Source organism: Aulonocara stuartgranti (genome assembly GCF_965226115.1).
Source record: "Aulonocara stuartgranti genome assembly, chromosome: 14".
NCBI classification, from domain to species: domain Eukaryota; kingdom Metazoa; phylum Chordata; class Actinopteri; order Cichliformes; family Cichlidae; genus Aulonocara; species Aulonocara stuartgranti.
The window spans coordinates 25921184-25943294 of record NC_138950.1 but is presented as its reverse complement, the minus strand read 5'-3'; the positions used below and the strand labels follow the sequence as shown (position 1 = coordinate 25943294).

At 42.1% G+C, this 22111-nt stretch overlaps 1 protein-coding gene across 1 annotated transcript; it reads right to left on the bottom strand.

The window, feature by feature from the left end:
* Nucleotides 1-1095: 1095 nt before the first annotated feature.
* Nucleotides 1096-22081, bottom strand: golim4a (golgi integral membrane protein 4a). Its single transcript, XM_082502858.1, has 16 exons — nt 21321-22081; nt 10682-10756; nt 10400-10449; nt 10203-10256; nt 9870-10020; nt 8564-8646; nt 8355-8438; nt 6709-6828; nt 6318-6584; nt 5766-6052; nt 5540-5610; nt 5330-5409; nt 4753-4959; nt 4237-4305; nt 3966-4043; nt 1096-2223 (listed from the first exon to the last, which is right to left on the bottom strand). Exons 1-16 carry the CDS (start codon nt 21505-21507, stop codon nt 2086-2088), a joined length of 2001 nt encoding a protein of 666 aa, XP_082358984.1. The 5' UTR covers nt 21508-22081; the 3' UTR covers nt 1096-2085.
* Between the last annotated feature and the right edge of the window lie 30 nt (nt 22082-22111).

Sequence of the window (22111 nt, the reverse complement as noted above, 5' to 3'; positions counted from 1 at the left end):
CCAGGTCTGTGACCACTCGCAGTCAGCTGCCATCTTCAGAGTAATTTTGGTGCAAGTCAGCTGATATAGTTGCTGCAGAACTGCGATTTAACTGCAAAATAGCATAGGCACTCAGTGACTGTGCTTTTATGTTGGAACACAACAATAGAACCACTTGGCAGCAAGTTGACTCAAACCCCCTGATGTGTAACAGACGACTTGCCCTCAGTCACGTAGTAATTCAGAGTAAATTCAACATGTTGGCAATCTGTGTGTTTATAAATTAGACAACAGTTATTTCTGGCTGAGTGACTGCATTCAGTCCAAGTCGGACTGATTGTTTAGAGAAAGCCTGCCTCCCACCAGTTGACCCGTGCAATTTCCTTGCAAGTGAAAGTGGTCGCTACTACTTCCAATCGGTCTCCAACAGCAAAGTGATTAATGCAATCAGATTTTTTCCAACTTGCAAGGTTGGCATCTTTTTTTCACTCAAGTGTGACTAAGCTGTTAGATCAGAGGTGTCGAACTCCAGGCCTTGAGGGCCGGTGTCCTGCAGGTTTTAGACATCACCCTGGGTCAACACACCTGAATCAAATGATTAGTTCATTACAAGGTTTCTGGGGAACTTCAAGACATGTTGAGGAGGCAATTTAGCCATTTAAATCAGCTGTGTTGTATCAAGGACACATCTAAAACCTGCAGGACACCGGCCGTCGAGGCCTGGAGTTTGACAGCTGTGTGTTAGATAATCGATCAAAGGTGCAAATCCTAAGTGACCTACTGATGGGAAAACGGGGTAGGTGAGAGTAGCCAAAGCTGAAATAACCCAAAAGTTAACAAATGGATAAAATAATAATAATTTAGATCATTTATGTAGTTTCTATATTTTAATTTTGTTTAAAAATAATACAAATTTTTTACCAGAATATTCAGAAAGACTCTTAAGATGAAGTCTTAGATGATTGCAACAAGCTGATTGACCCTCACACCTCCACCACCTTCCTCACACTCACTCAGAGTATTAAAATTGCTCAACCACCACTGACGACTTATTAGCAACCTTAAAGCGCATTTTCAAAGAGGTGAATATACAGAATCAGACTACACAAATCACAATTATGTGAAATCTTCTTTATTCCACACAGGCAGCAATTCAGTACAATGAAACCCGCACTTTTCTGTATCAAATATAACTGGTGTACAAATGTACAAATATTCAGCATTTATTTTACTATACATTGCCCAGCAGACTAGAGAAGCTGCAGTAAATTAAGAGTAAATTCCCATCAGCAGTGGACATGAAATAGTTCTCCATTAAAGGCCATGCTGAATGAAGCTTAAGGATCACCAACTGGTGTGCTCTTCTCGCTCCCACCTCATCAAAAATGATTTTCCAAATGTAAAATGACCTAAAAAGACTTAGGAGAACGGAAAGGCACATGTCACAGTGAGCAGCTTCACCAGAAGTGGCTTACCGATTGGCATCTGTAATAATATCCAGGATATTTTTTTTAATGCACCAATGTATCAGCTTTACAAAACTGGTAAGGATCACGATAACACAGACTTTTAAAAATCAAAATTTTGCACTTTTTATGATTGTCAGAGTTCGTCCTATTAAAAAATAAATAACAGAAAATGACATTTGAGTTCTACCGTGATTACAACTGTCTGCATGAAACATATATATATGTATGAAGGCCTGATCATGACATCAGAATAAACATGCATCCTTTACACACACACACACACGCTCAAACAAAGCACTTTGATAAACAAAATACATTCTCTGCCTGCTCTTAAAAACAAGAACTACCAGGCAGTCAGGCAGACGAGAAAGTAGACGGAAAATTAAATGAATAAAAATTATATAAAAACTATACAGTATAGATCTCATTTACACCCACCAAATTTTGTCCATTTCCACAGTGTCAGCTGATCCTTTCAAATCTCAGAAGTGTTTGAAATATTGTCCCCCATCTTCTGAGCATAATATCCCAGTTTTCTCTCACTGGATGGCTGGTGCTATTCCTTTGGGATTCAAGGGAAAGAATGCCCTGATTGGTACTATAGGCAAGCTTTAAAAAACAAAACAAAAAGGCACTTCTACATTTCTGCCCTTTGATCGTTTCCCTTGTCTGCATCCTCCTCCTCTTCCTCCTCGTAATTCAAGTCCTCGTTATTCTTGGCATCATTTCTGTGATCCCCGTCCATTCTTGGCCCTTCATGGTTTTTACCTTTATCCTGGAAGCGAATTACAAGCACACAACCTGATTTAATGACCAGGAGTCATGTAAACACGATCATTTCAGACATTTACAGTTAGTGTTTGCCTCCTGTGCAGCGATGCATGAATGAAGCTTAGATCCGCTGAGCTCCTGTTGCAGAGGAGGTAAGTGGCAGTATGAACTATAAGTCTATCAATGTGATTTTTTTTAATGAAGTCTTTTTTTTTGAATATATTAAACATTAAAGATGATAAATGATAATCGCTCTAATCGGTCTCCAAGGTCAGAAGTTACAGACCAGCTGACAGTGAGGAGTCAGATGTCTTTCTCAAGGATATTTCAGCTCTGTGGACGGCTGGTTTTCAAAAGGTTTCAATGTTTTGCAGACTTTATAAAGACTGAATAAATATCTCAAACCAATTAAAATACCACATAACAGGAGTATTAAGGCTTATAGACTTTGTCATATATTGAGACTTCCTTATATGTCAAATTAAATCAAATGCAGGCGAACACACGACACTCCGACTGACTCGACATCCTATCTTTCTCATTTACCGTGAGTCACATGGGCCAGGGTTTACATTACAGAGACAGCACAGTGTGCTCTGACACACTCGAGCTACACACCAGTGAATCCCTGCACAGGTGAATATATTTCTGGATGTGAACCCAGAACATTTCGCTGGGTGCACCTCGACCGTTTTCCTCCAGGAAAGGTTTCAGGGTGTGATGTTACTTGTGAGGTGGAACGGAACCTGATGTGATGATGCTGGGAATAAAAATGAATTCCACATTTGTGCAGGTTAAATGGGAAACGGGAGGCCTAGGAAGTAAAGCGGATTGTGAGGTTGGTGGTTTCAGCTGCAGGGAAGACTGCATGAGCAGAGAGTAAACTTCAAGCGATGTGAAGAAAAATCTTTAACTCCTTGACCAGTGGAAACACCTTAGAGTATTTTTTAGTTTTAAAATAACCATCCTGTAATAGTAAAGCCATTGAAATTGTTATTTAACAGACAGTGTGTCGTAATTCTTTGATCTAAGGACGATACTTTTCTGTCTTAACCAAGCAGCAGCTTTAACGGGAGTGCAGTACTTCTAATGACCAGTAGATCCTGATTTCAAAAAAAAGTAAGCACTGACATCAACAAAGCCTCCGATTTTCTTTTTTAAAAAGAGACTGTATTTTTAGATCCATCACATTAAGGTGTCGGTTTAATGTCCAGGCAATAGCTGAATTTAAAGATAATCTACATAGTCGCAGTACCAAAATGGTTAGCGAGTGACTAGACTTGCTTCCAGAAGGGACTTTGTTTGAAAGCAGGAAACCCATTACGTTTTTCTTATTTCTCTTATTTGTGCCTCCTTGTCTCCTCGGCCCTCCTGGAAATCATGCCTAGATGAGGAGGGCAGAGGAGAAAGGAGCTATAACCCAGGATACACAGGTCTTTTAACCTTTATGGCAAACAGCAGGGGATGACTCTTTAAACGTTTGACCTTTTAAAATCACACGTTTCAGTTATTTAAGACGATTAAACCATGTGCATGACTACATGTCACATGTAGTAACATTACTCCATGTTCAGAATTTCATCAAAAATGGCCTAGTTTAAAAAAAAGCTCATGTACTTGGCCTGTTACTTTGACTTCTTTCCCCTTGTGACTTTTCCTCACCGCCTCCGATATTTGATGGGAGAGGAATCAAGGAAATCTCGGAATTGAGAAAAGGAGGATTGACTGCTTTCCCACAGAACATACCTGGTCTCTGTTCTCTTTTTTATATTGATCCTCTCCCTCCTCATCTCTCTTCTGTCCACCAGCTATGTCCTCCTGGGCCTTCAGGACAAGAAAAACCACATTTACGAATTGCAACATGAAACTTTAGTCACGACACTGAGATGCAAATGTATTGCAGCATTATATTATACTAAACCATATTCATTTAGTTTTGATAGTCTTACATTCAAGTGTTTTGCACCACTCTACTATCACTCAGTACGAAAGGCATGTGTGTGAGCATGCACGTTACCTCATCTTCCGCTTCCTCCTGGTACTGGTCATCCAGTGTGTCCTCTTGCTGGTCTGGATTTCCAGCTATCTGAATGCACACAAATCACAGAACAAGTTAAAACAGGATATAAAGTTTACTTTTCATCATAGATCCTGCGGTTTCTCTCTCTCACTTAATATATATTTATATTAAGGTGCACCTCGCCATGCAGTCTGGCTATAAACATTTTTGAAACAATGGGTCTCTCTGAAGAGCTCACTGAATGATTAACATCCGCACAAAGCTCAGCACTTTATACTGTATAGTGCATCTCTAGTTCTCAAACTTTCATGGCTTGCTTCAGTATGCCATTCTGAGCTCTGTATGTGTGTGTGTGTGCACGAATTTAGTCTGAAGCTGCCAACAAGCCCCTCCTCTTCCATTGTTGGCATTTTCAAAACCTCTAATCATCTTCCTGTTCAGCCCGTAATGTTGCTGTAATGTCAGTAGCTGCGTGTGCAGATGCTGAATACACTGTCGCCTCCCCTGACTCACCACCAGTTCCTCCTCCACAGTCGGTTTGAGGTTTTGATGCATTTGAATGTGCTGGGCCGGCGCTGCAGGCTCCTCTTCCTCTTCAGCCGCATTTTCATCTGCTTCGGCAGCGCGGTGCGGCAGCCGGGCGTCCTCGGCCTCGTCAAACTCATCCTCTCCCTGGTTGTTGGGGTCGTCCTCAGGGTTCAAGTCACCGTCTATGTCACCCTATAGCAAAATAACAAATTTAGAATAAGAGCTGTGGATATGATAAAATGAGTATGTTTTTGCTGGAAATAAAACTGTCAACCTGTCAGTTTCCTGTAATGTTTTATTAATTCTCTGGCTAGTATTCAGAAGATTTACCAGCTCAGTAGGTTGACAGACAAGTGCGGATAGAGAGGGAACAGATGAATATGGAAGTGGGCTGGGGTGATTAAAGAATCGATGTTCTGATGGATGGCTGAATGAGTGTATGGCGTATGATAGACCGGTGTGAATCTTAAGCAAGCGAATGAGCTGGGAGGACAGAGAGAGCCCGAGGATGTTTTAACAGATGGAGCGAGCAAGACGGCAAGACAGACAGACAGACATCCACCTGCTGATGTGGCGGCACTCTGTGATCCGTCTCTCGATTCTCCTCCGCCTCCTGCTCGTGCAACATATGAACGTCTCTCTCTGTTAACACACAGACGCAACACACAAACTAAATCCACTACCATCAACCGGCTGCTTCTGTGAGCTCTAATGATTGAAGGGAATATTTGTGCAGTGAGAAATATGGAAGACGTTTTCCTGCAAATCTCACCTTCATCAACCTCAGCGTGACCGTCGTCTTCTCGAATATCATTGTCCACATTCTCGTATTCAGTCCTCTTCCTAATAACCGAGACGAGTACAGTGCAAGTAAGTACAGGCACGTGTTCTTCTGTAAAGCTATTTTATTAATTCATTTGGAGAAATGTAATAAGAAAATATGCCGCGGTTCAAAGTTTACTACTCGCTGCGACTGCTCTGTTTCCTTAAAACCTGACCTCTCGTGTTCTTCTCTCAGGATCTGCTCCCGTCTGTCGGCCTCCCTGTGCTGCTGCTGCTCACGTTCCTGCTCCACCTTCAGCCTCTGCTCCCTGTCCTTCAGCACCCTCTCCCTCTCGGCCTGGAGGGCCTCCTGCCGCCTCTGGATCTGCCTGCCCTCCTCTGCCCTCTGAGCCTGCAGCCGCTGCTGCTCCTGCTGCTGCTCATAGGCTGACTTTAGATGCTGAACCTGGGGGGGCACCTTGTGCTGCAGCTGGTCCTCCGGATGCAGATTCACAGGAGGATCCTGAGAGAGTTATAAATACAAGAGAGAGGAAATATCATGTAGAGCATGAAAAAAGTGAATTAGAGCTCATCAAACGCACTGAATTGATGCCAAGTTTAGATATAAATATAAAGCAATGTGTGTGTGTGTGTGTGTGTGTGTGTGTGTGTGTGTGCATAAGCAGAGTCACACTGAACTAACTAATACCAGCAGGAAACAGACGTCCACTTCAAGATCTGTTTAAACCCTGTTTGGATAAGATCTTTTAGTCTAAACCACTGCTGACCATCTGTGGCTGGCGTTTCCGTCGGTCCAATGCGTTCTCATTCTCTTCTTCATGTTCTGGCTCCTGCTCTTCCTCCTGCTGCTCATCCTGTAGCTGGTCTGGGTCCTCCTCCAGCTTCTGAGGCTGTCCAGCTTGGGCCATCTCCTCCTCTGCCAGCTCCCTCCTCCTCTCTGCCTCTCCCTCTCTGTCCTCGTCTTTCTCAGATGGGGCGTGCTGGGTTACAGTGGAGTGGGACTGGACCTCAGAGTGGGCGTGCGCTTCATTGGCCTGGTGAGCCAACCGAGTAGAGAGCCATGAGAGAAATCTTGAGATCTTTTGATATTTACAGTAAACTTTTTGTCTTTCTCAATAAAACAGTATTATTACTTCATCCCAAAGAATCCCAGATTACCCTTGAATCAGTGTTCCAGTGAGCCTGCTGATCTTCATGTGCGTTGGCTTGTGCATGTTGTGCCATGCTGGGCGCCTTTTGCAGGGTCTCCTTGAGCTGTTTGTATTCATTCACCTGTGCCTAAAGTGAACAAGAGAAGAGAAAGGCAAAGATTAAGAACACATTTTTACCATTACAAAATTAAGTAAACCTGTTTAACTACTCGCTAACAAAAATATCTAAACAGCCAATCACATGGCAGCAACTCAACAGTCCGAAAAAGAGAAAATATTCAGTGACTGACAACTGACAGTTGGCAAAACACGAGGTGACTGGAAGGCAACAGTAACTCAAACAACTACTCATTACAACCAAGGTATGCAGAAGAGCATCTCTGAATGTGTTCTACAGCTGCAGAAGACCACACCAGGTTTCACTCCTGTCAGCTAAAAATAGGAAACTGAGGCTACAGCTCACACAGGCTCACCAAAACTTGACAATAGAAAACTGGAAAAACACCGTCTGGTCTCACAGGTCTTAATTAACGCTGCAACATCTACACATTTGGGATGTAGTGAACGGGATCTGCAGCAACTGTGTGATGCTGTCTCTGAGGAGTGTTTCCAGCACCTTGTTGAATTAATGACAAAGCATTAAGGTGGTGCAACCCTGTACTAGCAAAGTGTATCTAATGAAGTGGCTAGTGAGTGTGTATATATTTATGCAACACAGAAGCCTAAACCTCTTCTTCCATGATAAATCATTTAGAGCTGTGGCCTCCATCTTTGCGCCGTCTTGATTCTTTTAAGAAGCAGCTGAAAACTCATTTATTCAGACTGGTTTTAACCAGTTTTGGGTTTTATGATGCTATGTTTTTATTTTCTGTATTTTTTATGCTTGTCTTTATTGTAAAGCAGTTTTTGATCTACGAAAGGTGCTATATTAATAAAAATAAATTAAAAAAATATAGCAAAAACAACCTCCTGTACAGCCATTAATTAGCTTCCATCTTTTTTTTAAAAAAAGGAAAGAAATAAATGAAGCTTTCCCTGCGGCGATACAGATACTTTCTTTCAAACTGTCCGTTCAGTTTTGGCCCTCGTACCGTTAAATCCTTTTATACGCGCATACTTTCAGAACAGGCCAGAGGGTTAAATTCTAAAAATTCTTGCTAAATTCCTCCCTCGTCCCTTCGTCTCGCTCCACTCCCTCCATTATAGCTTTCTGGCTGATTGGCTGCAGTGTGCTTTAGATGCACTGCGCTGACAGCCCTGACTAAATCAAACCCCCTGGAGTGAAGGAAAGAGCGTGTATGCATGTGTGTGTGTGTGTGTGTGTGTGTGTGTGTGTGTGTGTGTGTGTGTGTGTGTGTGTGTGTGTGTGTGTGTGTCCAAGCAAACGCACTGATGGAAAGCAGGCCAGGCTTTAAAACAAATTAGTAAATGCAGACAGAAAGAGAGAGAGGTGGGGGAATTGAGAGAAATGAAAGTGAGTATCTATCAGCAGAGCTCAGTGTATTCAGTAAACTGTTCAGGCAGTTCAGAGGTCACTCTTAAGGAGAAAGACAATTATAGATTTGCCAAAAAACACACAAACCCCCCCTGCCTACGGCATCAATCAGCTGCTGTACTCAGTGACTGCAGTAAACCAGGAGGCTGAACCCTTACCTGAGCTGCAGCCAGCGCACTCTTGTGGTCTTCCAGCGTCAGTGCGAGGTGATCGTGGGCTGCCTTCAGGTCCTGATGGTGGATCTGAACAAGCAAATCCGACAAAAGTGAGCCAAGGAGCCATTCACATTTATGACAAGAAAGAAAAAATATATCTGTGCAGACATACAGGAGGAAGAAAAGTAAGAAATGTCCAGAGTCTTTCTCACCTGGGCGTCCTGTAGCTGCACGTGAATGTCATGATGGGCTTTCCTCAGTTGTTTATTTTCCTCTCTTAGGTTAACAACACTCTCTGCCACCGCAACAAATCAGAAATAAAGAGAAGAAAAAAAAAACAAACATGTCAAACAACTTCTCCTGCAATAACTTTCCAATTATTACAACCAGTCATATTAACTCTTACTTGTCTGTCCTTATGCTCCATATTACCAACATTTGAATATTTTATAAAAGCAAATTAAATCCACGTTTGTTTTCACACCATTCAACTGTAAAATATGACAAAATCATTTTGCAGTCCAGAAATGTGAAAATAAAAGCAATTTTACATGCAGTATGTCATTAAGTCAGGAGATGGAGACAGAGTAAAAGTGGAAAAAAATCACTTATACTCAAAATATGACACGCTGACGGCCCTGGATACTAGACAAAACTGCCAGAGAGTGCGAGCTTGGAATCATGCTGACGGATCAATGGTGGGAAAAAGCTGTCCTCAGTCATAAACTACACCCAGGTTCTCATACAGTTGTCCAAAATGTATTAATGGACCAATGTGACAGATGTCATGGCAGATGTTTTATTCCTGCTGTAACCTGCACAGGTTTTAGACTGCTCCTTCAGGAACACGCGTAAGGTTCAGGGACCTGGATGAATGTGGGCTTTTTCATTGCTATTATTTGTGGTTCCACTTGTTCCCCTGAAGATCATTTCTCTGCAATACAAATTTTTCTCTTTTGCATCTCTGTTATAGTCGTATCCTAGGCTCAGAGACGTGATGTCATTTGTCGAGCTAGAAAAGATCAATTTTACAGTAAAAGGCAGCTATATAAATTAACGAGAATTAAAATCCAATGTAAAGTGAAGAAGGCTGAAAAACGGTCACATCCAGGAGAAATCACTCTTGTTCACCAGCACATTAAAGGGTTTGAGTTCAGGAGTACAGTGTGACTACATGGGTCACCATAAAAAGCATGACAATATGTGAACAGCAGGTCATTGCATTTGACCATATAACTGATGTTAGCACTATGGTGATAAGAAGGCCCAAACCATGCCCTGCTAATGTGGAAATCTAATTCATAAAAGTTCTTTATCATTCTGTGCAGTTATGATGTCACACAGACTCTGATGTTAATGACTTTGCTAAATACTGAAAAAAGTTCGTCCACCCCGCTGCGGCATTAGCTCATCAGTTCATCATCCGGATGAGCTAATAATAAAAGCTAACTTTCTTACACTCATATTTACATTGTTTCATTCAGTGTTTGTTTGCAGAAACCTGGCACAAGTCATTACCTTTGAGCTGGGAGACTTCTATCTCTTTGGCCTCCTGAAGTTTATCGTAGCGCTCCTTGTGTTCACCCAGCAGCCGGCTGTGATCCTTGCCCTGGACTTGGTGCTGCTCGTGCAGATCATAATACTGCCTCTTCAGGTCCTCGTGCTGATTCTGAAGGAAAGCTCTTGTTACAAACATAACATCAAAAACTACAAAAAAGGGACAAAAGGCCAGGAAGAATTTGTCTGTTTGGATAAGAGGAAGAAAGGTTAAATATGAGGATGTCTGTGTTAAAAGGAAGAAGAAAACCAGAGGATAAGTGAGTGTATCTATGTGTGTTTTGGGCTTCTGACCTTTAACATCTGATGTTGGACTTGTAGGGAGTTGTATTTGCCGTTTGATTCTTGCTGTTAGAGGATTTAAAAAAAAAAAAAAAAAAAAAAAAAGAGATAATTGTTTGCACACAAGTTCTGCACAGATATCTCAAGCAGACAAAATAAAGAAGCCAACTAACAAATAAAAAAGCAACACTGTAGTGTACAAAAGATACCTTCTCTCTGTTCAATGATTGCTGCGCTTCGATCTTATAAACCAGATAATCTGAAAAAGACAAAAACAACAGAAAAGAAGCTAATTGAAACCAAATTTACACTTGAGATTACAATTTAAATAGATGCACTATTTTGCAGAAATTTTTTCTTAAATTTAAACTCAATAATTATGTTGTCTTAAAAACTGACTCTACTGCAGTCTAATATTTACTTTAGCACAAACTCCTCAATACGGACAAATTCCTTAAGTCGAGACTGAGTGTACATGCTACTTTTCTCACCGTCTTTGGCCTTTTTGTGCTCCAACCTCTCCTTCTGAAGACTCTTCTCCAACCTGGAGCGATGCTCATACACCACTACAGGAAACATGGAGGGGATGAATTAAGGGAAGGATTAGTGAGTGCTTTGACATCTATCTGGACCAGCAAACCAAACACAAAGCTCCAATACCAACATTTGGACTGCAAAAACAACCTCAACATTAGTCAAGTGAAGTGAAGTGAAGATCCTTTTGGCAATTTTCTTAGCAAACTAGCTTGACGTAGATATCTACAGTCTACATCAAGCAATATTCAAAGCATGGGGAAGTAGGTCAGTGCAGGAGCAAAGTATTCTGGGTAAAATTTGACTACATACACACCGTCATTCTATTGCTGCTAAGTATGCAGATATACTGAGAATACATTTGCAAATAGAGGTTTACATACATTCATGAGCACGAATGTCTGATAATTTTGGTCTTTCGGTGATTTCTTTGAACTCTTCTTTTCCCAGCACATATCTTTAACTTTTTAAGGGGCTTTTAAGTGTAGTCGACAAAAAACAATGAGGTTGGGGCTTTGGTAAGGCCATTGTAGAAGCTTTATCCCTTACAAAAACAGTTTTGATGCATGTTTGGGATGATTGTCCTGTTGGAACACAATATTCCCTCAAAATTTAAACTTCCTAGTAGAGATGGCACGATACCACTTTTTTATGTCCGATACCGATACAGATATCATAAATTTGGATATCTGCCGATACCGATATGAAGCCGATATAGTGTTTTTTAATCAACAAAACTGTTTTTTAAATATCTTGCTGCATTTTGTATAAGTTCATACTCAAGTTTAAAACAACAACTACACTAAAGCTATTCTGTTATACCTGTATGCAAAAAAAAAAAAATTTCATAGTTCAGCAATACTGATCAATCTAATAAACTTAAACCTACACCATCCTCCCTATTCTGGTATTTTAAAGAGTACTTAGCATAAATATTAAGCAACCTAACTAATAGGGTTCCAACTCCCAGCAACAACAAAAATAAATAAATAAAAAATAGGAAACCACCCCTCAATATTAAATAGATTCAACATCTTTCTTCAACAAAATTGCAGACTGCACAGATGGTACCTTCCCAAAAGAAAAAGTACTATATCTTACTAGGGTATATATATTAGACTTAATAGTTACTATATACAGTAATTGACTTCTATTCATTTTACATCAAATTAAAACTTTGGGTGTCAGATAATTATTTATTAAAAGCTAGACATTTTAAATGAGAATAAGAAAGAAAAGTATGTCTTTGTGCCCCCTTTTCCCTGTTCATGCCCTATCGGCCCCCCTGGCTAAACTTTGCTAGATCCGCCCCTGCACAGTTACCAGCGTCAGCTACGTAGAAAAAGATCCTCGAGTAGAAAGTAATATTAAATAAATTCTAACAACAGCTTATCAAGCTTAAACGTGCTGCTGTTGTTCAGCCGCTGGTTTCCTCTTTCTGGTGCAAAGTAGGCCAAAAGTAAACTAGAGACACGAACTCGTGACAGAAAAGCCGATCAGCTGATCGTTAAGCAGTTTCATGATTGAAGTAGCAGCAAGAGAGAGAGAGAGGCAGTCCCTCCATATATTAGTTGTTAAGCTTAACGCAGGAATGCTTTACAAACATTCAGAGATGGACTTACACACTTGCTTTACTTCTCTCGGGGATAACTTTGTCGGAGATGAAATGCCGGGTTGCTAGCGAAGCTCCAAATGCTATCCAGACCACCGACAGGTCCCGCACGCCACAGCCGCTCTATCACGTGATGCATACTGCTCCCACGTGCTAACGTTCTGAGGTGAGTTACGGCGTGTTGCAAGTTTTGTGAGGTGCTTTCGTGATATTTAATGGATCGGATTACATTTTTTATTTTTCTCCGATATCCGATCCAGTAATTTAGGTCAGTATCGGACCGATACCGATACGTAATATCGGATCGGTCCATCTCTACTTCCTAGCTGTTGATCTGAGGTGAAGTTGAAGAATTTAGATGTTGTCAAACTTCCTCATTATCCCATCCACTTTCTGCAAAATACCATTACCACAGGCAGCAAAGCAGCCGCACAGCATAATGCTACCACCACCATGCTTGAAAGCTGATACAGCATTCCTAGGTCTTTGTCTTGTCTCATCATAAAACTTTTCTCAGCAGTTTCTTTATTTCTTCCCATACTCTCAGTCTATGGCAATTTGGCAATTTCTAGTTCATGGCAGGCTTGAGCCTTGCTGGTTCCTGGGTTGTTTCTACAATACAATTTTAGATCTTCAGTGAGTTCTTTGGACTTTCTCATTGTTCTGAATATTGGTCAAACCAATAAGGTGTCAAACAAATCTGTTCTATGCTGCAGAGAGAAATTACCAGTAGTCAATTGTGATCACTACTGAGGAGTTAGCGCTTGACCATGGCAAATATACTGTAGAACTGTCAGCACTTTGAGTATATGTATATATTTAAGACAGTATGTATAATTTTGACATTGTGTGGATTAGAGAAAATCCTAAATGAAGTCACACTTGTTTTTTTGTTCAAGGAAATTATTAAAAGTCCCAAATTACCATGCCATTCATGTCCTTGATAAGTGTATGTAAACTCCTGACCTCAGCTGTATTTGTTAAAAGAATATGAAAAGAATAGTCTTATAAAAGTCTTATCCTCTTCATGCTCTAAAAGCTTGAGTACCTGTTTAGATTCACTTCTTACCTCTCCAGCTATCCTCTAAACCAGCGGTCCCCAACCTTTTTTGCGCCACGGACCGGTTTATGCCCGACAATATTTTCATGGACCGGCCTTTAAGGTGTCGCGGATAAATACAACAAAATAAAACTAGTACCGGTACCGAAAAAAAGAAAATTTATTCATAACACACGTGAAAAGACCCAGGAAAACCGAGTAAACGATAAAAACGATAACAAAATAACGCTGAAAACCGATAAAAACCCTGAAAACTATACATTTCACACCTGAGCCTCAACTCTCGCGGCCCGGTACCGGTCCGAGGCCCGGGGGTTGGGGACCGCTGCTCTGAACTCTCCATAATCTCCCTATTCCTCCCCATTTCATGATCCTCATCTTTTCTAAATCAGAGAAACAAAAAGCAACCCGACTGTGAACAAAGCAGCATAAGTAGTCCTCGATCACTGTTAGCAGTGTAACATACTGAGAAATGTCAGGTTTATTTCTTGCGAGTCAGCTTTGGTCAGTTCTTGAGGCAACTCGTGAAGGCATTTTCTAACTTGGACACATTTTCTAACTTGCCATTAACCTCAGTTTATTTTTTCACTAAATGCATTACATCTATTTAACACATTTCAGTAGGAAGCTACTGACAACTGGACAGCGTCTCACGTTGGAATCTGACTGTACCGCTATTAATTTGTTCTGGTCAGGTTTGGAGTCTTCACACACCCCTGTTCTCTGCTGCCTGTTGGAGCGGGGGGGCTAGGAGGAGGAGTTGGCCGTCTGATTGGGGTCTGGAATGTGGGGCCTCCCTGCTGCTGCCGAGCCGGGGCAGTCTGCTTCTCTCCACCCCAGGGAAAAGGGTAACACTACCTGGGTCTGGGTGCAGTTTCCCCTTCCAGGGGCAAGGGTACCTAGACCCGGGGCTTAGAGTACGCTTGGGGAGTGTGATTGTGTGTACAGCGTCTCTTTATGTCCGTCTCCACGTTGGGTGATTGCATATATATATTGCATGTAATTGCATATGAGAGCATGAGGGTGGGAATGGATGTTTGTATCTGTGTGTGCCTGTATGTCTGTGTCTATATGTCAGGTCGGGTATCAGATGCCACCTCTCTAGGGACATCTCAGGCCCTTCAAGGTATGGAGGCCTATCTCCCCCCACCACTCCCCCTGCCAGTGGCAGACGCCCTCAGACATCGGTGCATTGGTGGTTCTTTGTGTCCGGGGATGGGCGTCTGGGTACCCACCGGCTCACTCCGGGGCTGCTTGTCGGGGCCTGGAGCTCGCTCGGGCCACTTCAGGGGTGAGGTGCCCTCGGCCTGGGGCTCGGTCACTCTGGCACAGCTGGCTGCCGGCGGAGCTCACGGGCGCGTCACTGCAACCCCCCCTGGCTTCTGCTCCGCGGCTGCTGAGTGAGCCCTCATCTGGGACTCTCGTCAGCTCTTTCTGGGACAGTGGCGCGGCTGCCCCTCTGTTGGTCTTCCTGAGTCTCTTGTGTTCTGGGGGCCTCTGGATGTCTGGAGCCTTGATCTCCTCCATACCTGCTTCAAGCCCTGGAGGACGGGGCTGTGGCCCCCCCACACCCTCTAACAGATCATTACATGCTCACAGGTGTACACACGGGTGCTCACACACACAAACTACACCCTTTTTGGTTCCTACCTCAAAGCACACTGTGCGCTGTCGATCTGACGTGCTGCACAATAATGTTTAATATTTAGTATTTACCGTTACATTCCCATAGATCATCGTGATGTTGTTTATTCTATTGCTCTTTTTTTCCTGCTTGTTTTCTCTTTTTTCTTTCTCAACAGGTGATCCAGGTGATTGATACATGTATTTTTTTGTCTGCTTATTTTGTTGTTTTTTGGGTTTTTTGCCCTTTATCACCGTTCCTCTTCCCCGCTGTTTTTCTTTCCCTCTTTCTTTCTCCCCTTTCTTTTCCCCAGTCAAGTCTGTCCCGTATTTAGCAGGTTAAAATAAAATAAACAATAAAAGGCGAATCAAATAGACCAATACGGCAAGGCTGGGTTGGTCGATTTGGTAAAGTTATTCCGTTGGGCATCTTTCTTTGCCTTTAGACAACAATTCTGATGGCAAAAGAGCCAAACGGGACAGGCAAAAAAAACCCCCATTTGTTCTGGTCTTCAGGCAGCATGTGATTTAACTGTTAAAACAAGAACTCTGAACATTAAATCTTCACTTATTCCTTTCCACTGGGGGCTGGGCAGTGAAACTGATGATGTGGCTATTCTTCCCTCTGAGTGCCACCTCAACAGATTCCAAGATAACTGTTCGCTACATCTATATTTAGTTTTAATATCATGAGGGCAGCAAAAGGAAAGAAGGATAGGGGTAAAAGAAGAAGGGACAGGAAATTAACAAGAGAGTAAAACGAAGCTCAAAGAAACTGGAAAGCTGATCCTAACAGACCAGCGCTAGTGTAAATAAAGGTACCTAACTATCAAGAGGACAAAAAAAACCTGCTTCTATCATATGAAAAGCCAATGTAATGACAACAAAAGTCACCCGCACAATTCAGCTCACCACGTTTTTACTCTCAATGTTGCTTTAAAGTGGTTATATCCACTTTTTTCATTATGCGTTGTGAGAACATTTTTTATGGCACTGGTGTATAAAAAGAAAATACCTTTTATGATTCTGTACAGTGTGCTCATTTGATTCCATTTAGATAAACAGTTCATGCTGCACCACTTGCTGTTTTTTTTTCATGCAGAAGTTAAAGTAATCCCATCTGTTTCCCAACAGACTCTCTGGTCTTTCCTCATCGGATTTTAGAATACAATAAGTTTAAGTTGTGACTCGCATGTTATAATGCTGCCGGGATCAGTTCTGAATAAGTAGCATATAACGCTTAATGGCAGTAAAGCAGAAGTGAACAAACTTTCCCGAAGTTTCTTTCATCAACGCCTGATCAGGTGGTTGTCTAAAACCTCACCAGATTGGATTTTATTTCGCTCCTCTGAGGCGTTGAACCTCCTCAGCAGTGCCAAAGATGAGGCTATGTTTTTCTTAGATGAGCTCAGCTAGGCTACACTCTCACTGTGGGCCAACTGGGCTGGGCTAGAGCGACAAACAACTGGAGTCTAAAGCTTAATTTATAGCACTGTACTGATTCCCTGTAGAGCTCAGGCCATAATGAGTGATGTTGTGGTTTGCATTTATACTTGGTTTCCCATCACGAGAGAAACTAAATTGTTTGTGGTCAACTCAGAGCTAATAGATCTCAAACAATTGCTAACTGTACTGAAACACGGTACAGAGAAAAGATTTCAAAACAGACTCACTACACGTACTGTCAGGGGCATGAAAAGTGCCTTATATCTACTGGCAGAATATTATGTACTGTAATAGAAGAGTGATCGAGCAATGTGCAGATGAATTTACATTCAAAGAAGCAATGAGTATCACATAGGCCTGAACCTTAGCCACCTAAAAACAAATAGTGCTGTAGGTCCAGAATATAAACACACAAAAAACAACTTCAGCTGTCAAAAGTCAAAAACCAAATGTCATAAAAGCATACAAGGAAAGCAAAGACAGCACAATGGAGAGTTTTCATTGCTTTTGAAAACCTGGATCCACTACAAAGAACTTCTTTGTATAATATGACTTCTGTCTTCTCTGCCACGGGGGGGGGGGGGGGGGGGGGGGGGGGGGCTAAAGAATAAGCAACAGCACAAATAAAAACCAGAGCAGGCCACATAACTGGCTGTTCCACATTTTTTAATACTCTAAGTGGTTGTAGCGCACAGTTACAACATGTACAGGTGAGTCTGCAAAGCTCTGCTTAGCATCTACACACTTCACTGCTATCGTGGGCCTTTCACTTAGCATGTACATATATACATGCAACAGGCTTACAGCAAAGAGAGAGCAGCTACAGGAGGAGGGCCAATAACGCAAACATACAAAGAGCTGCTGGTGTGTGCTACAAGTGTGAAATGGCCACAGACTGTTGACTCTTTTGTTGTTAGCTGTCTCCATGCTACATTAGCTCTGCTGTTGGCAGTGTTGGTGGCACGTGGCGTAGTAAACGGAGAACAACTCAGAACTGAATTCACCGACCTCACAGTTCAGGCCACTGTCACAGATACAGCTTTTTGACTTACGATCAATCCGATATTTGATCCAAACATCAGATCGGGGCATCTCCCCATCAGACCGATGAAACACAGTGTGGTTTGAGCGTAGATAAGAACAAGGGGGCCTTCTATGGTGGTGACATTTATTGACCTACTGGTTTAGATGTGGCGAGGATAAGATCAGTTAGATTTGGCTCAGGGTGTTGAAAAGGAAATGTGGGCCAGGAAAAATTTTTTCTGTGGCGTTTTTGTTGGTTCACATTCCTACTTCCATTGTGTATACACACATACACACCAGACATACAAACACAACAGACCAATTAGGTTTAGGAGTGAAGTTCAACACAGATGCATGTCCCAAGAATCTAAAAAGTGTTGATTGAATATTTTATGTGCGCTGGAACTAACTGTCTGCTACTAAGTTTTGCAAACTTCAAGACTAATGTCTTTGACGGGTAACCTATTTTACAAGTCACTCTTTGTTACAATCAGGTCAGGCCTTACAGGGGCAGGAACTCAGAAAGACTGTGAGACACATGACCTGATCCAGGAAGTGATATTAGGTCAAAGAAACACGGCATGTTTGCGTATTTACTCCCCACAAGATTTTCTTTTTCATCAAGTTTGTTTTTTGAGTCTACAGGTAACATTGAAAGGATGTAAAATATGTTGATATCTACAGTTCACATTAATGTTCTTGAGCTACTTGTAAACAGAGTAAAATAGTGTACACAGTATATACAGGCCCTCGATCAGCTGCAAATTTACAACATCAAAAGCCAAAGAGCTAAATATTGCATGTCACCCATTGTCACTATCAAGGCCTCAAACTGTAGATGTTAAGCAAGAATGTTGAAACATTTTGGTTTCAAAACTGCAGCTTCTCAGCTCCCAAAAGCTCACCACGTGTTGTTAAAAGACGACGTGTTGCGACAAACACGCAATTTCTCGAAACGTGTCAGTGCCATCGAAGCTCGCGCTCATCAAAATGAGCATCAAAACAAACATTAAATTTTAAATATTTCATGAGCTCCCATTTGCACTGCTCTCAATTAAATACAGGATGTAGGTGATTAGTAAATAACAGCTCTCTGTTTCTACTGACGCTTTTACACGCCATCCCAACTTCTTTGGAAATAGGGCCGGTTGTTAAATCACAGTGACACATTTGTCAGCGTGCACGCATAACCACAAAGTGCCTGTTAAAGACTTAAAGTGCTTTAAATGACTGATGACTGCCAGCCTGTGGCTGCAGTGGATAACAGGGAATCAATGTGCCTGGCTCACAACCCTCACATTGCCCCCACCCCTCAAGCTATAACCAACCTCTAAATATAGGGCCAGAAAAACAGCAATCTGTAGTCAGCTGTGGTTGTCAAGTGGCTTTGTGATTGGCTGAACGATGCACTGTTTCACAATGATAGTTATGGGTGTGGCGCACAAGCAGGAGAGAGCTGAGCTACAGGAAGTTGAAATCTACATAATGTATGCTGGTACACTGCAGGACCCTGTTATGGATGACATCACTGGATGTGATGTAATCTGTTGCCTGAATTTTTTTTTTCTTTTAAGCTTTTGCATTCTCAACGATGAACTTTTAGCCTAGGCCTTGTAAATATACCTTGTTAAAAAACTTAGTGGATTCCTCATACAGCACCCTATACTGTCATGACACTACAGAAGAATTAGCAAGGTCTATACCTCTAAACAGTCTCCTGTTGCAAATTGATTTGCCAGTAGAGCAAGGCTTTATTGGCACAAATCCAGCAATTATTTGGAAACACCTTAAGCATAAAAAATAGCAGTAAAAGCTTCAATGTGTGGTCCTGAAAATCAGTAGATATGGACTATATCTGCTTTCCAGTAAATAGAGACACACAAATACGTTCACATTAAAAGACCTTCATTGCATCTTAATCTACTAGCAGCAGAAGGGTTTTATTAAAAGGCCCAACTTCAGGAACTTCACCCCACTTTCACAACATTTTAACAATCTTGTTCGGCAGTACCCTGAGTGCTTCCTCCATATAAGCGTGCGTGAACATGCTGCTGTGCTGACAGGATGTGAGGTTTCGGGCCTTGCTATTATGCCATGAGTTTAAAATTAGCCGACGGGCAAAGAGCCCGCTCCTACATGGCTTTTCAGAACAAGGTTTGTTTGCGCCCACATCAGGAAGCAAAGAAGTGTGTCAGGCTTTCAGCTCAGACTCAGAACCTGACAATGTAATCCAGCCTTTAATCCAACAATAAACAAGTACCGGTAAGCCATTTTTCCCTATTACCCATCGGTTTGCCATACCGTGAAGCTGCCCTAAATCTTTCACCGGTCAGTTCTAGAAGTCTGCATGCATTTGAATATGGTCCAGGGGGTGTTTTGTCTTCAAGGTAAAGAGAACTGCTTTGTGTTAAGTTTTGATGCTTTCGCTGACATAAGAAGATCCCTTTAGTCATTCTTCAGTTCAGGTCTGTGGAAATACATCCACCCCCCTGTAATACTGGTATAACCAGAAACAGAGTGGCGATATACTGTGACCATCTAGATATAATAGGTATACTGTATCTGGTATCAAGATAGGGGAACTCCCAGTCTTCCATAAGGTTTTGGGCACTTTTGTTAATATGGGTGCTCTTTACTCAAATGATCAGAAATGACAAGCAAATGTATGGATTTCTGTCAAGTAAGCTAACAAACTGTGCTGATGAGCGCATTGTCTTAAAGGCCACGTTTATAGCAGGAACTTGAGTATCACTATGTTGCTCATTACAGTGTTTAGAAGTTCCGGCAATCTGTGGGAAATTACTCCTTATTGCTCATGAACGTACAAGTTTAAGGCAAAATCGAATCTGATGTGATCCTCTGGAATAACTGGGGCACAATTGGGAATTTTCTCCAACGTAATGCTTTTTAGTTTCAGCGATTACCTGAGAGTCAAGGATGCCAGCATGGCAACAACATCCTGCACCATGGTGGCTAAACATCAAGAAAAACAAAAACAAAGACAAAATGAGCTCTAAGACTTCTAGGAATACAGCTAAAATACAGTGACTGCAACCAGCGCTTGTGTTGTAATAGCCTCAGTTGACCACAGCTGCAGGAAGTGACGGGGCTAATTTCACTTTGACTGCACCTCTGGAAAAACAAATGAACTCTCGTTAAAGGCAAATATGCTTTTAAAACATTTTTTTAAAAGGCAAATATGCTCATCTCATTGTCAGGAGATCAGGAGCCATCACCAGTTTATTGGCGGCTTTACTGAAGTATCATTTCTCTAATCCAGCTAGATCAGATGTGGCAGGAAAGTTAAAATGTTTCTGGGAAATCTGTCTCTTTTCAGTTTACAACTGGTTTTCATGGGGTCTCAGCTAATGAGTACTGTTATTACTGATTAATATAGTGATTCGTTTGTCTACAGGACGCTTTTATCATTAACTATCTCAGATTGATCAAATTTCTCAGTTTTGCTGTGTGCCAAAGATCCAAATATTTAATTGACTATTAACATTACCAGTAAAGCACACAGTCTTTACAATAAAGCCAGGAATGTTGAAGACGGAACTTTTTTTTTATTTTTTTTTATTTAAAACCTTAAACACGTCTATACAAACATTTTGTAACCCAGACTGGTTTTTAAGGTGCTAAATGAACGCCGAACTTAAGTTTGTTAAGTAAAGTAATATCAAGTCCTCCAATTTGTTTTAAAAGATGTAAGGGTGTTTCAGCATGTTCGACAATAATGACAATGCAGTTTTATCCACGGAGTCTGGCGTGACACGTAACGTCGTGTCAGCTGTGGACAAACATTCGATCACCTCTCCGCCCCCGTGTTTACCTTGGAGCTGTGCCGACAGCGACTCTTGGTGTTGCTGATACTTCAGTGCCATCGCCTCCGTCCTCTTGAGCTGTTTGTGCATCTCGTACGACATCATGCCCCCGTACATCACCCCGCAGACCACGGTGACCAGAAGGAGACATTGGAAGATCCTCCGCTGCCTCCGGGAGCACACCCCGTTTCCCATGTTGGACCCGCACCCCTCCCCGCCTTCTATGCGCGAAAGCCCCGTCTCTGCCGCTGGAAAGTTCCGACTCAACTTTTTCCCCCTCCCGGTGAGAACTGAGGAAACTGAGGAAACCTCCCCCTCCCCTCACACCCCGAGCATTTCCACGCAGAAAACACAAGCTACGTGCTAATACTCGCTTTCGGGCACATTATTGTCTTTTTTAGCAGAGCTGCATCCAAATCTCGACCCTCTCCCCCCTCTGCAACTTCAAAGTAGCCGCTCAGATTTTCGCCTGACTTACAGCCAAACTCTGGCTCTGCCTTCTTTTTAGCTCTAAAAGCAACAAAATAAATAAGACGGGCGAGTCCTGCGTGGGTCTATCTTCCTCTCTTGCAGAGTTTCTGACGTGACTCGGGCAAGCTTACAGAGAAGTTAAAAGTTGGGTCCACGACGAGGCCTTCATAGCACCTTTAACTTCAGTTACGTGTCAGCCGAGCGGCTCCCTGCCATCCAACTGCAGCGCTATAGGAAGTCCCTCCTCCGAAATAATGGTAAAGTTCCCTGCTCCCGCCCCGTAAGTGCTGCTTTTATTATATTGGTCGCCAGAGAGCTCACTCAAAAA

Bases quoted from the DNA above. Each gene is read 5' to 3' on its own strand.
- golim4a (XM_082502858.1), bottom strand. From the start codon at position 21,507: ATGGGAAACGGGGTGTGCTCCCGGAGGCAGCGGAGGATCTTCCAATGT. The intron at 10,257-10,399 runs GTATCTTTTGTA...ATCCTCTAACAG, and splicing joins AATCATTGAACAGAGAGAAG to CAAGAATCAAACGGCAAATA. The intron at 8,647-9,869 runs GTAATGACTTGT...TTGCGGTGGCAG, and splicing joins AGAAGTCTCCCAGCTCAAAG to AGAGTGTTGTTAACCTAAGA.